The following is a 13,705-nucleotide window of genomic DNA, read 5'->3' as shown; positions in this document are numbered from 1 at the left end:
CTACCAAAACAGAGCTTTATAAGTTTACCAGACTCTGAAAAAGGGCTGTTTACCACTGTTGGTTGATTACCCCCCACCCGGCCTAAACGTAGCCGGCAATTTTATGGATTTGTCTTTTCTTATGGACTCATCCTCAATCGAATATGGAATAAGTCAAATGACTACACAGCAGGTATTTTTGTCCGTTGAATGAATGAATGACCCTGATATGAATGAATATCATAGTAGGAAGTCTCACTCTGGAAACTATATTCATGAGCGCAAAAGTTAATGGGATGTACGACGCACATGTAATGTGTCTATGGAATGAATCAATTCATATGTCGGGAAGGGGAATTGAAAGCCGGGAAATAAGAAGAACTACAGTAAACTTCTTTAGAATATTCAAAGTTTTACATCAATGGATAGATGGGTAGTAGAAGACAAGTCATTTGTAAGAATCTTCCAAATTCCTAAAGGAAGATTGTAATATCTCTCTCTTTTCAATAAATCCAACATCGTATTGATTACTATAAGTTTCACTTCTTCGATTTTTCCTAGCTAGTACTACTACTCCTCTTGATGCTATGGCTACTGAGGTTTGTCTCTAATTTATTTCTCTACTTTGATAAATTAAGCTATCCGTTTATACTTTTCTTTTTTAATGAAATCCTTGTTTACCTGTTTCTTACTTTCTTTCTTCTTCGTCAGAATGAAAAATCGATTTATGGGTTACTGTTGATTACCTGTCTTTTAAGATTGATTTTTCCCATAAATATTTTCTGTATTCCATTTCTTCTTCTACTCAGTACGATCTTATGTACAGTATACCACGGCTCATGGAGAGTCATGGTGATCAACTTTATCATTGTATTACCAAGTTCGGACATCTTACTCTCGATTGTGTTAATGCCCAGTTTGTGACTTCTTTCATTTCTGTAACTGCCATTCAGATATATACCTTGTTTTCTATGACATGCGTCCGTTACTTACTGGTTTCCTTCGAAAATCTTGCATCTCTTCTGTTTCCGTCGATGCTTTGTGGCCTGTCCCTTTAACAGGCTCAAATTTTGTAAACTAATTTCCCAGGTAGGAGTACTGTCCGGTGGATGGCCACTGGGGCTAGAGAATATGAACATAAGACTAGAAATCGTGGACAACTTCCAAATCAGTAGAGAGCCATACACCTCCCAACCACGCTCAACCAGCTTTTCTTCGTTCACATCTTCTGAGCTCGACACTGAGGTGATATTCCTTCCGAGCTTCTTTTGTTTTCCCATTGCCACCTGAATCACAATTTTGGGTTTCGAGTCTTTCTTAACATGTTTTGTTTTATCTCTTCGCGATCAGTCAACAAGGTCCTCCTTCCAAGATCCCAGCGTATCATTAGGCCGGCTATTAGGAATGAAACCCAGGCAAGGAGAAGACTTTCACTTCAAAGATTCGACTCGCCTAGAAGAAACCCATGGGATGTTATCCACCGCAACCAAGAGACATGAAATGGATATGTCACAAGGGATCTGCATTCCGCTCTTCGTAAATTTTCGCTTTAAGATCAGCCCTAGTAAGAGCTGTGGAAGAGGTCAATGAAGGTTTTGGAGCAAGACAGACTACATCGTCTCTCTTGATAACCTTCAAAAGTAGAACTTATCTAGAACAAGATTCAGATAGTTCAAGTATCTTTCAACTTCCAAAAGTAGCACAAGATGTTGTAGTAATCAACATTACTCAAACCACTAGTTCTCAAGTTTACTTTTGCATTCAAAACTTGTAATAGAGACAACAAACATTAGCGGACACTTGTAACAGAATTCCATGGAACATTGATATTGTTCAGGTTCTTGCAAGATAGGCCTCTTACATCTAATATCACTGCCTATAACTCCGGGCAAGATAACAATTACAAATCAACCAAATTTTTAACTTTAGAAAAAATGCATCTGGTAGACATGGTTGAGAACTGAGTATGGTGATATGATCATGTCAGGTTCCGAATAACTACCCAGTTTAAAAACATACAAGACCATATTGAAGATTGCTAATGTCGTCGTTTACTATCATCGTCATCATCCTCGTCGGAATCACCGCTCTCACGGAATCGCGGATTCTTTTCCTGCACGATTAAAAGAGATGTCAAACTTGAGATACAGGCTCGTTTATACGCACTACATTGACAAACAACATGCAAATAACAGATGCAGTACCGGTCTAGATTCATGGTCGGATGTTCTTCGTGATTCATTGTCAGCAAACCTTTTCGAGTTCCCAGGTGGACGTCGATCATCCTCTCGGTAACGCTTGCGGTGAAAATCTGTTAACACAGTTTAAATTGTTCAATTATGCATATAATGAGTCTTTTCGCATTAAAGCAGCAGCAATAAGATATAAAGCCTAAAACGTCATCATCTGTAAACAATAGGAACATGTACCTCTTCCCTGTCTGTGGCCCCCATGTCCACGCTCTCCACCATGTCTACCACCGCCACCGCCACCACCCCCACCACCATCTACAGGCAAAGAAAACGTCAATAAAACAGGTTCTCATACTTGCTCTCTACAGTGAGGATTTGCACTAGGATCCAACATGATTACAAAAACAAATAAAAAAATTGCTTGCTACAAATCGCCCTCAAGGTCTAAAAATTCAGATTCACAAGAATACCTATAACTGAGACCCAGAGATTCATGAAAGGAGTAAACCAAATCTGGCAACACGTAAGCCAGGGAACAAAGATGTCACCTAAGGACCTCAATTGAAGGACTTACACTGAGGTGGTGCCATTACTGGGTGGAAAGAGCCCAACGACCCTGTACCGTAATCTACTAGCTGCCTCTGTGCTTCTAGCTCTTTCTGTACCAATTTTCCGTAACCACCTCTACGTGAAATTCATTAAGGAAATAAGAACTGAAAAAAGGTCCGCATTTCATAATAAACAAATTCCTACAACCTAAAAGCTGAAAGGAGAGGTTAGACGAGATTGCATACTCATGATAATACAGCCTACACGCATACTCATTCGATGTATTATGTTTTAAATGGCCGAATCAAAAACAAATTAATAGCCTTCAATGGTACACCAAAACAAAAGCTTATAAAATGAAGAAGACTTGTTTTAAAAGGATATCTGGATCATAGTCCGTGCGATATTCATCTCGAACCTGACCACCACTTCGACCTCTCCCCCATTGCCTCCCTTCTTGGAAACCCCAATCAAAATCCACACGAATTGGGCGATCGTCCAGAATTGTCCCACTTATATACTTCACTGCATCTTCAGCATCATCTCTGGAGTAGTACCTAATTAATGCACCAACATCATGCATCTATTTTATTAAACAGTATCTGGTGAAGTAAAGAGATTTTTAATATTTTGCCAAAACACGACCAAAAATGCATTGACGGCAAAAGGTATTGTGAAATCTTTGTAACTAAAACTCTTTTAGATACAACATGCAACCGCCAAACATGATTCTCTATATTGTAAATTTGTCTTCATTATCAGAAAGGCAATAGTGATTATCAGGTTCAAGGTTGTAAATTTGTCTTCATTATCAGAAAGGGCAATAGTGATTATCAGGTTCAAGGTGTTAGTGATTCAAATAAAGCCATGGATAACATCCGTGTGCATATCATGCATCCACTTAATCAATCAACTACAACTGAAGTGAATTTAAGAACACCAGCAAAAATGACATGCTTCCTCATATCATGATCCATTTTTAGGTATAGCCAATCAAAAGACCCTATAACCAGCTTTACACACAAGAGAACTACTCGCCAAGTACTTCTGGAAGTAGAATTCTATTTCTAGTAGGAATAGCTAGGGGTTCTACATTTTTTGGTAGATTACCAACATTGTACAGAATTACTATTATAAAGGAGGCTTAATATATATTTAGGGTGCGAGTTAGCCCTTGTAGAAGGGAGAGAGAGAGAGAATGTTAAAGAGGGAATTCAGAAGGAAAATAGAAGAAGAGAGATACAACACATAGGGTAGAGAAAATAGATAAATATGATAAAGCAATAGTTAGATCACAATACATAAATATGTGAGCTTAGTCATTGGAGGGAATTATTAGATGCTATCTATCAAGAAAATAGTTAGTAAAAAGTAGAAATCTTAATCTTACATGATAAAGCAAAAGCCACAGGGGGTTTTGCTGTTTTTGTCCAAACCCATGACTATCTTCTTAATCTCTCCAGCACGAGAGAATAACTCATAAATCTGCTCCTCCGTTGTGTAAAAGGACATGTTCCCAATATATACAGTTGTTGAAGTTTGAAGTGCATGATCGAATTCTTCTTGTGACCCAGGAAATCTTCTATCTCGATATGCTGAGAGTAAGTTTGGATCCTAGAATTTCGGATAAACATGTTATAAATAACAAAGAACCACATAGAAACAGATTGAAGCGCAACAATCAAATCAATAGCAGTAAGGTCAACATAAATGAAACTACACCCATCCAAAACAACCACGTTATTCATTATAAGTAACTACTCAAAAGTTTCAAGATACAAAAGTTTATAACAACATGAAGTGATCGAATACACAACTGGCCATTCTACATGTCCAAATCATAAAGAAAATCATGATTTATTATTATTAATTTCCCAAATTTACACAATATCTAGGTTTTTAATATACCTTAATCAGTCTTACCAACTACAATCTCACAATTACATCCAAAAAGCATATCAATCAATGGTTACTTCCAAACAAATGTCGCCTTAGATCGACTAAAGAAATAACCTAAAAAAATATTGGAACCTGCATATTATTCTTAATGTTAAATTTTTCTGAGAAACTCTCTTGAGAGAGACAAAATGGCGACCATTTGTACGAAAGGCAGGGTAGAGTGAGAGTCATCTACCTAGCATTCGAAAACCTATTCAAGCTGTTTAGGACGATTATAACATCTAGTATGTTCACTTCCCCAACCAATCGTTGCATAAGGAACTATTGTTACCTCAAAAAAAGCTTGCTATCATATTCCCCGCCTCCCATCCCTTTTTCATAGTTCTAGTAAGTAATTGCTTCCTAAATCAACTTGTTCTCCCTATTTTGGCACTATAATCCACACTTCCGTTGTTAAACAATTTCGTCAAACCCTAATTACTCAACCATTACTATCGAATAGAAATTCAGTAAGATAAAGTATGATCTGGGAAATTAGGTTACAGAAACAACAATAAAAACATACAGAACATATTTCATAGTTTAAAATGTTACGCTACAAATGAATAAGTTTCTAAAGAGATGTAAAACTTTGTACCTTAAACAAAGAAGCCATGACAACCTCTTCTGAAGGAATTCTTCAGGCAGTGAAAGAAAAAAAAAACTGTTCGCTATTAAGGGCTTCTTCTAAAGAGTTCTCCCGAAAGGTCTAATAAACCCGGCGCTCATAAATTGCAAAAACCCAGTGTTTGGACATAAATACCCTTTAAATATTTCTTAAAACCAATTTTATCCTCTTTATCACGTGTAAATGTGGGCATATCAAAATTGAGACCTAATAAGTCTTTTTATCGCTTCACAAAAACCCTAAACCCGAATCATCAGAAGCATTTGGAGAGATCAATAAGAGTCAGCCATGGCTATTGCTTCTTCGTTCGCTAGATCAGTTCTTCGATCAAACACGTTTCGTAGCTCAGCTGCGAAATTCGCTTCTGAAGCTAAGTCAACTCGTTCTGCATTTCGTATCCCGAAACAGAAATCTATGAATAGTCCCATTTTCAGGTTAAGTAATGAGAAATTTCTCTAGCTCTTCCTAGGTTTATCATTTTTCTGAATATGGAATAATGATTTTGATTATGATTTTTGTTTTCTAAAGGTCACCTGTTGAGATGAGTTGCTGTGTGGAATCGCTGATGCCATATCATACTGCTACTGCTTCTGCATTGTTTACTTCAATGCTTTCTGTTTCTCACCGCTATGGTTGGCTTTCTGAAGGTACTTAATATTTACTCAATTTGTAACAAAACTACAAGATCTTGTGTTTCGTTTAATTTTGTATTGATTGATTTGTTTTGGTATTTGTATGTTCGCGATGTACTTCAGGGAGTTTAATTGATGATTATTAATAGTTGAGGAAGACTAGATATTGTGATAAAATTATCTTTTTGAGCGATGAAAATCTGATTCAGGAGAAATTCTACCACGAGAACTGTTAATGGTTGATATCTGCTATTGGATCTCTACTCACTTGAACATCTTAGAATTGAATAATTATTCTTTTAGAATCAAAAATCTGATCATTAGAAATGTTTTTTTTTCTTCCTTATCATCTAGTCATTTTATTGTTCTAATTAGTCAGATTCCTATGTACATTCCACCTTATTTGTTTAATGAATTTACCATCCATCAAAAAGAAAAATATGTTGCTCAATTGGTATTATATGTTTGTTCTAGTTGAATTGAACTATCCCAGAGTTTTATGCATTAAATCAATCAAAACAAAACCGAGCTGTAACACTGACAATTACGAAGGGTCATTAATTTGATTTTTCTCCATGTTTGCCCTTTATTTGAAGTATACGAGCAACCTTGATGATTCTTTAGGGGATACAATTCGAAACTTAGGACATGGATAGTAACACACACATAAATGATGCGCAGTAAATTCAATAAATGTGGTCTTGGCCTCTTGGGATCTCAAAAATAATAAAACAGAAAAATTTGTTCATTTTATTATTGCTGTAGTGTAGTTCTTTTCTCATTTGTTTGATAGAAGAGTGCATACTCTTTTTCCTCTTGTAGGCCAAGACAAGACTAGATGAAGAGCATGCAATGGTGGAATCGCTTGGATTTTATTTTGTCTGTCAAACTTTTAGGCGTAGTTTTATTGATCTTTCCAAAAGTTCTCATGAGAAGCCATCCTTTTTATCTTAAGTGGAGGGATGAACACTGTTGTGTATGCTTACAATGTTGAAGATACGTGATTATCATTCATCAACAAACTAAATAAGTTCTATTTGATCACTTGGCATCACAACACTGAACATGAATTAGCTAACGTCCTAAATATTTGATTTAACTTAAATCAGTTAGTCATTTCTCTATTAGTATTTGTGATGATCATTTATGAAGTACCATACTGATATGCTGTATTCAATCAGCTGGCAATGATGACGTGTGATGAATGTCGAGTGGACTCAACCAGAGTTTTATATACAAAACTCTCGCATTCTAAGAAAGTGACGGCTGATAAGTTAGAAGTATTGAATAAGTCAAAGGCAGCTAAGTCAGTTTTTCTGCATTTTCAAACCTAGATATTGTGACACATGCGCAAGTTAGATTTAATGCCACAATTTTTGGCTGTTTTGTGTTTGATTTTAAGTCTAGTGACGCAGATGTAATAGTTTTATTGCAAACGTGCCATTGAACTTGAACAGGATACCAGTTTCCCTCTACTTGTTTTTTCATTTTTTGTTCAGAAACATACTGATCTGGTGTATTCAATCAGCTTGCAATGATGACGTATGATGAATGCCCAGTGGATTCGAGCACAGTTTTATGTACAAAACTCCGTGCATTGTAAGACACTGATTCCTGTTCTTAGATGTTCCACATAAGCTGCAAAACTGCTTTATTTCTTTCCAAGCTTCTAACCTAGAAACTAGTACATTATTTGTTTCTACATTCGACAATGCCTCTTGAGACACTGAATGTAAAGACCTGGTCAGCTTTCTTCTTCTTGAAGTGCGGTATGAAGTTATAGTCATCAGGAAAACTATCTGGGTGGAACTGTGCATTATTTTTTATATCTTTAACTATACATTATTGTTTATCATGACTGGTTAGCTAGATATATATATATTCGGATGTTTCTCTGGGAATTTACTGAATCCCTTCCTTGGAGGCACTATGTATGTGCTTTGACCAGTAAGCATTGCCCCACTCATGTGTCTTGCGAACTTTATGGCTTGTCAAGCTTTCAAGTAGCATGTCTTCTCATGTAAATGACCTACCCTAAAAGTTAGTGAATTTGGAGATGATTTCTGGTTCATGCTATAGTTGAGTATCAAGATCTTGGACTCTTGGTATGAGAACACCTACTAAGATCAAATTAGTAATTGATTTATTGTAATCTTACTAGAAGTTATTTTTCCAAGCAAACTTGATTGCTTCAGAATTACGCTGTGTATGAAAGCATTTTTGTAGGCAGGATTCAAATGAAAAGTACTGCAAGATTGTCAGATTCTATTATGTCAGTCACTTGATAGGCTAGATGCTAGACACGGATCAGAATTCAGTAGATGACTTACACGAGCCAATTAGTTGTTCCGTTGTCTTTGAGTTGGTCTCTGTTTGTTTTGGGTTGTGCTGTGATCTTCTCATCGTCGGTGTCTCCTATTTTAGCTTCGCTGTTGCATTCTCGTTTATCCTTATGTTGCAATAGAACCATCTTAGTTGAGTTTTAAAATGTCTCCAACAACCACGTGATTTAAGCTCTCAGAAAAGTTTTACACTGTTTTTCGGGTATGTTATGGTTAGTGGACTTCATCCATCTCCTTTTTATTGTGTTGTAGATGGATAACTTATAATTTGTCGGGTGCAATGCGTTGGTGGTAGTTTGTTGGGTTCCAGTGGACTTGTAAAGCTCGTGCTTAAGGCATACTTTTTCATTGGATGTGATAACATAAAGAGAGAAACCATGTTCTACACATTTCATAATGTGCCAGAATAGGCTTATATATTCCTTCCTGTGCAAATTTTTGTTCTCTAAAACCTTCGGCCTGTGATGGAATCCTCTTTTTCCTTTTGAGAAGTCATTTATTAATAGTCTACAACTACTGAGCTTGTATTAGATCTTGTAGCGAATAAACTGCAGAATTTCATTTCATTCTGTATTTTCCTCCTCGAAGGTTCATGGTTTCTTGTGTTGGAACAACTTCCGAAATTTCATAGGAAGAGAACTCCAAATGCAGTCTCTCTTAGTGTTAGTAGGGTTGTGCAGACAGCAACAGGTTAGTTCACATGGTTAATACACACACTACTGTGCAGACAGCAACAGGTTAGTTCAAGTCGTTTACATGGTTGCACCAAATCTGATTAGTATTAGCCTCTGGTTAAGAGTAATTTTTGTTGTTTCATGGTAATGTCGTTGTCGTTACAATTTTACCAGAGGTGTCCCCAACTTATGGTTATCTTATTAGGGGATTATGCTTATAGCCAAAGATTAGTTTACATGGATAACAAATGTGGAGTCTTTTATGTCCTAGGACTGTTGTATTGGCTGGACCAACTCTGCGTTATAGCTGATACTTTAGCTGCCATTGCTATGTTGTGGTTAGCAAGCAGGTTGATGTGTTTCTTTTATTTATCTTCTTGCCCTTTACTAAGTAATGTTTTGGACATGTATGTACCAATTTCCATTTCCATTTTTGAATAATGCATCTAGTTGTACGGGTAACGTTTGAAGTTGCTGAACCAAAGAGAATGTGCATGACTACTACAAATATATTAATCTTCATTTGCCTTCAGCTGATGCCCTTAGCATTATGATCTTCAGTCGGGGCGGTAGCCACTACAGTTGCAACAATCGTTGTACCCCAGTGGCAGCTACACCAGTCCTATTCAACCCAATTACTGAACTTTGCAAATTGGTATTTCATTGAAAGAACCAACTTTGGGTGTCCCCTAATACTTGTGAAGTAGAGCCATCTAATGTTGAAAGGTTGGAGCTAGGTTGGAGCCTTTCCTATTATTAGATTTATCTACTGCTAGAGCTTGAATAATACAAGATGGGGGAGTGGTATCCCAATTCAAAATATAACTAAGATGTTCTGCTTCCTTGGCTGAAATGTTTGTGACATTATTGGTGTTTTAATTCAGTTTTGCATACATGCATTTAATTGTTAAGTCTTGTCAAGAAGAGCCATCTCAGTTTATCTGGTTTAAAACCAGCCAATTACTAAACTAATCTCATTTTCAAAAACTAAGAGAAAAAACTTACAATGGCACGCTAGACGCATTCTGCACTACTCCGGTACACTGTATTCCTGCCTGACGGTTTGGGCGTAAAAAAATAATTTTGCATCTAAGGTGAGTGGAATCATTTGGATATTATCAAATACCATGGTCGGAAAATACTCGAAGTTAATTAGAGTAATTGCAAACATTCTCAGCTGCAATGCTGTGTTTCTATCCACAAAACACCAATTCTCTTGTACTTGAGACAATAAGTATTGCTGCCTGACATTTTGGCTCACCCAACGACAATGCAATTTGGTACACTCCTTAAGAGTGCCTCACTAGTTGCAACAACTCAATTTGCACTACCCATGTGCTGCAAACGCAGCTTTACCTTACTAATTATAAAATTCTCTTTCGTCCATCAGGAAAGGAAAAGATGGGCAACTCCAGTGCAGAAACATATGCAAAGATATGCAGAAGTAAATCATCCAAAAGAAACAGAGAGAGGCTAATAGATTATGATAATTTAGATGTTATTACTTTCCAAGTGAATACATTAGGAGCAAAAGGTGGAAGGTACTGTATCCAGTATGTGATCCTTTTCACATCCAGCCAACAGCAAAAGATGATTCCTAAACTAATACCTAATTTATCATAATAAATATTTGAAGAAAAAGACGTAGTAGCTTCAGTGGTTTTAGTTTAATATTACCAGAATTTAAACCTTCATAGCAACTTCGAAGAACATTCAAAATAAACCTAACCCACATGGCTTTAAGACTCGGCCTTCTTCCAGTAGGACACAGAATACCAGATGCAAATCACCGAACTCATCATTCTGCAACATTTACCAGTTCATATTCAACAAGAGAGAGATTGTTGTCCTCTTTAACAACAAACTCTGCAGGTTCAGTAACCTCCACACGGCCCCATTTATCAACTGCTAACCTCATGGATCCCTTGAACATGTCAATCTTTGCATTTCGCAGAATAACTGTTGAGTCTGCCTTCATCAAGTCCACTGGGTAAAAGCAAAACCAAAATGAATTAAAACCCAAGGGAATTCATTATTCATTCAAGATGAGAGTGGCATATAAGCTAGAGAAAACAATTAGACCAGAGAACTTCACCACACAACATACATAATACTACAGACAGCTGCATACACTATTACCGATATGGGATTTTATCTCCTTCATAGGACGGCTTACTGTCAGCTAATGGTACATTGTATTTACATAAAAATCATTCACACATACTGAAACGGCTTTCGCAGCTTGTTGTCTTACATCATGCCCAAAACGTGTATGATTTGCATCGTGCCTGTCTAATCCCAAAGAATGTCGAAAATTATTTTCCAAAGTTTTATAGTTTCCAATAGAAACTCTAGAGGTTTAAATCGTGTCTGCCAAGCTTGCAAGTATAATATACAGTTAAAATAACACAGATCTTTAGGTATTAAATTCATGAACAGACCAAAATGATTAACAAAACATAACACAGAAAGGGGTAAAGGTTAAAAGAAAAAGATTAACAAAAAGGGGTAAGTGTAGCCCCATTTTCCAAATTCACATAAAAATCAGAAACCAAAATGCAGTAAGTGTTGAAATTTAACCCAATAAACAAAGGATAACACGACCAGAGTAATGCAACAAGAGTAAATTAGTGTTGGTATCAGAAAAACGTTAGAGGCCCGAAAGACAAAGAACTCAGTCACATATTCAGTCAATAAATGAGATATGCATAGTCTTCTCCACTCTAGTTAAGAAGAAAAGAGAATTACCATGTTAGGTTAACCCATATGCAAAATGAATATCTGTATGTAATATAGTAATTGCTACATAAACAAAGCAGGAAATTTTAATGTACAAATAAATAACATTCAAACCACGTCATATATGAATCATACAATTAGACTAGCAGGAAGACCAAAATTAGGGCATTCTTCTATCTCTAATCATTCACTCTTACACCTAGGGTTTTGCAACAAAAAGGAACATACAGCTCGACTTAAGCACGCACAACTAGACTGGACAAGAGAGCGAGAAATGGGAGTTTTTATACCTTGTTCATTGCGAGCGGTGAAGAGGATCGTCCCAGTTTCATCTCCAATAAGACACTCAGCAATGCTAGTCTGACGAGGTTTTTGTTGCTGGGTACCAGGACGTCCCTTCTGCAACACAGTCGTAGAAGTGACTACCTTCACAACGAGATTGTGTCCGCTAGTTCCAGGCTTTAACTGTTCAACCTTCTTGAACACAGGCTTCCTCATTTCTGGTTTGGTCACTGTTGTTTGCTGTTGTTGATCCGCCATTAAATTATGAGTATGTTTTAGAGAGAAAACAGAGATGTAAGGTGAGAGACAGTTTCAAAACCCTAACCCTAGAAAAATAAAAATGAAACGCAAGAAGAAAAAAATTTTCCCTTCTCTCCTAAACCCTTCTAGGCTGTTTGGTATTTCGAATTGAAATTTGTTTCTGACTTATCTCTCTCTTCTCCCGTCAAGTCCTCACTCCCCTCTTTTTCTGATTTTTATTTATTACTATTTCTTTTTTTGCGGGTTTTTTGGGGGAAGAGACTGTGTGTGAGTGAGAGTTATTTTTGGGTGCCAAAAATGCGATATTTAAGTGAGAGTGGTTGACCTGGTAGACCACGCTTGTTTTAACAGCTACGTATATCTCTAGGTCCAGTCCAGGTTCCATGATAAGTATGGATTGGGCCATGGTTTGTTTTATCTATGCGTAAGCGTGTTGTCCATATCCGTTGATGTCATCCAGGATCTTTATGCCGCATTTTGGTCGATTCAGAAACTCTTCCATATCTGTATTAATGTTTTTTTTTTTTTTTTGTTATACCGACTCATACCCGATCGCAATTATTCATTTTCTTTAACGATTTTGTTTTGTTCACGGTCAGATCTGAACGGATACTTTTAATAAAAATTGACACAAATCGCTATATGTAGCAACTAATTTTTCTTTTCAAATCATCTTCCTACAACTTGATTCTTCACTTAAATCTCCTCAAATCATCTTCCTACAACTTGATTTTTCTAGTCAAATTATCTTCTCAACTAAAAAATTTCTTCCATTTTTTTTGTCCAACTTTTTGTAGACAAAAATGTTGCAGCCTAAAACGCTGCAAACTAAATCAAGAAATAAATAATCTATTTAGACAAGTATCTTGTTACTAAGTTTTGTGTTACAGAAAAATAAGGAACTTATTATGTGTATAATAGCATGTTATAAGAGCAGTTCATATGGACTCAACAAACATGAAGTTTGTTGGTTTGTTGAGTGAGATGGAAGAACAAGCGCGCGCTTGATGAAGGCCGGGAGTTGGAAGGAAAAACGCGGGCGCTGGATGTTTGACCTTCCGTTGGTTTTCTCTCTCCAAACTCGGCTATATATTTAGGTTTTAGAGTTGTGTTGTGACGAGGTCACCCTCGTGACAGTCATAATAAGGGCTCACCTTATGACCATTGGATATTACATCTTAGATATAAACGCATCCCGAGATAATATTTATTTTTGAAGATATATATAAGGGGTAGGATCCATTGACATGGTTATAATGATATAATCTTGACATTTCAGCGCCATTTTCTCTACCGAACCCAACCGGCAATGAATTTGAAGCTAAGATTTCGATGACATGTTCCTCATATAAAACTCTACATTACCACCAAAAATGAGAGTATTCTGAGATGTATAAGACCACCATCTACCATTTTGAATATCAATCGTTGAAGATTAACGGTTGAAATTAAAATTTGTGGATGGTGAAGTTTCGTATTTCGGAATGCT

At 36.6% G+C, this 13,705-nt stretch overlaps 4 protein-coding genes across 9 annotated transcripts; 2 read left to right on the top strand and 2 right to left on the bottom strand.

Annotated features, from left to right (window-relative positions):
- Nucleotides 1-256: 256 nt before the first annotated feature.
- Nucleotides 257-1,846, top strand: LOC113308104. The gene is made up of 3 exons (XM_026556590.1): nucleotides 257-578; nucleotides 1,069-1,224; nucleotides 1,330-1,846. The coding sequence occupies exons 1-3, from the start codon at nucleotides 567-569 to the stop codon at nucleotides 1,567-1,569; spliced, it is 408 nt and encodes a 135-aa protein (XP_026412375.1). The 5' UTR covers nucleotides 257-566; the 3' UTR covers nucleotides 1,570-1,846.
- Nucleotides 1,717-5,359, bottom strand: LOC113308098 (nuclear cap-binding protein subunit 2-like). Its single transcript, XM_026556577.1, has 7 exons — nucleotides 5,257-5,359; nucleotides 4,111-4,334; nucleotides 3,105-3,277; nucleotides 2,746-2,859; nucleotides 2,409-2,486; nucleotides 2,184-2,290; nucleotides 1,717-2,092 (listed from the first exon to the last, which is right to left on the bottom strand). Exons 1-7 carry the CDS (start codon nucleotides 5,272-5,274, stop codon nucleotides 2,018-2,020), a joined length of 789 nt encoding a protein of 262 aa, XP_026412362.1. The 5' UTR covers nucleotides 5,275-5,359; the 3' UTR covers nucleotides 1,717-2,017.
- Nucleotides 5,360-5,494: 135 nt separating this feature from the next.
- On the top strand, nucleotides 5,495-8,853 carry LOC113308064 (protein NUCLEAR FUSION DEFECTIVE 6, chloroplastic/mitochondrial-like). 6 transcript variants are annotated; one of them, XR_003339498.1, is made up of 4 exons: nucleotides 5,495-5,720; nucleotides 5,815-5,933; nucleotides 7,447-7,517; nucleotides 8,513-8,853. XR_003339498.1 is itself a non-coding variant. In XM_026556558.1 (3 exons), exons 1-3 carry the CDS (start codon nucleotides 5,575-5,577, stop codon nucleotides 7,464-7,466), a joined length of 285 nt encoding a protein of 94 aa, XP_026412343.1. In that variant the 5' UTR covers nucleotides 5,495-5,574; the 3' UTR covers nucleotides 7,467-7,576. The 6 variants fall into 6 exon arrangements, 5 of the variants coding, with proteins under 5 accessions (XP_026412343.1, XP_026412324.1, XP_026412352.1 ...); XM_026556558.1 differs by lacking the exon at nucleotides 8,513-8,853 and having other exon boundaries at nucleotides 7,447-7,576; XM_026556539.1 differs by lacking the exons at nucleotides 7,447-7,517; nucleotides 8,513-8,853 and adding an exon at nucleotides 6,042-6,111.
- Nucleotides 8,854-10,383: 1,530 nt separating this feature from the next.
- On the bottom strand, nucleotides 10,384-12,441 carry LOC113308058 (uncharacterized protein At4g28440-like). Its single transcript, XM_026556530.1, has 2 exons — nucleotides 11,964-12,441; nucleotides 10,384-10,920 (listed from the first exon to the last, which is right to left on the bottom strand). The coding sequence occupies exons 1-2, from the start codon at nucleotides 12,211-12,213 to the stop codon at nucleotides 10,733-10,735; spliced, it is 438 nt and encodes a 145-aa protein (XP_026412315.1). The 5' UTR covers nucleotides 12,214-12,441; the 3' UTR covers nucleotides 10,384-10,732.
- Nucleotides 12,442-13,705: the final 1,264 nt, after the last annotated feature.

Source organism: Papaver somniferum, chromosome 1 (genome assembly GCF_003573695.1).
Source record: "Papaver somniferum cultivar HN1 chromosome 1, ASM357369v1, whole genome shotgun sequence".
Classification (NCBI taxonomy): Eukaryota; Viridiplantae; Streptophyta; class Magnoliopsida; order Ranunculales; family Papaveraceae; genus Papaver; species Papaver somniferum.
Note: the sequence above shows the minus strand (reverse complement) of the source record. Positions and strands in the feature narration are given on the sequence as shown.

Coding starts and splice junctions, on each gene's coding strand:
- LOC113308104 (XM_026556590.1), top strand. Junction 1,225..1,329: donor CTTCTGAGCTCGACACTGAG/GTGATATTCCTT, acceptor CTTCGCGATCAG/TCAACAAGGTCCTCCTTCCA.
- LOC113308064 (XM_026556539.1), top strand. CDS start 5,575: ATGGCTATTGCTTCTTCGTTCGCTAGATCAGTTCTTCGATCAAACACG. Junction 5,721..5,814: donor ATGAATAGTCCCATTTTCAG/GTTAAGTAATGA, acceptor TGTTTTCTAAAG/GTCACCTGTTGAGATGAGTT. Junction 5,934..6,041: donor CTATGGTTGGCTTTCTGAAG/GTACTTAATATT, acceptor GATGTACTTCAG/GGAGTTTAATTGATGATTAT.
- LOC113308098 (XM_026556577.1), bottom strand. Junction 3,278..4,110: donor TGTGGCTTTTGCTTTATCAT/GTAAGATTAAGA, acceptor TGCATTAATTAG/GTACTACTCCAGAGATGATG. Junction 2,093..2,183: donor CCGACCATGAATCTAGACCG/GTACTGCATCTG, acceptor TTAATCGTGCAG/GAAAAGAATCCGCGATTCCG.
- LOC113308058 (XM_026556530.1), bottom strand. CDS start 12,213: ATGGCGGATCAACAACAGCAAACAACAGTGACCAAACCAGAAATGAGG. Junction 10,921..11,963: donor CACCGCTCGCAATGAACAAG/GTATAAAAACTC, acceptor GCTTTTACCCAG/TGGACTTGATGAAGGCAGAC.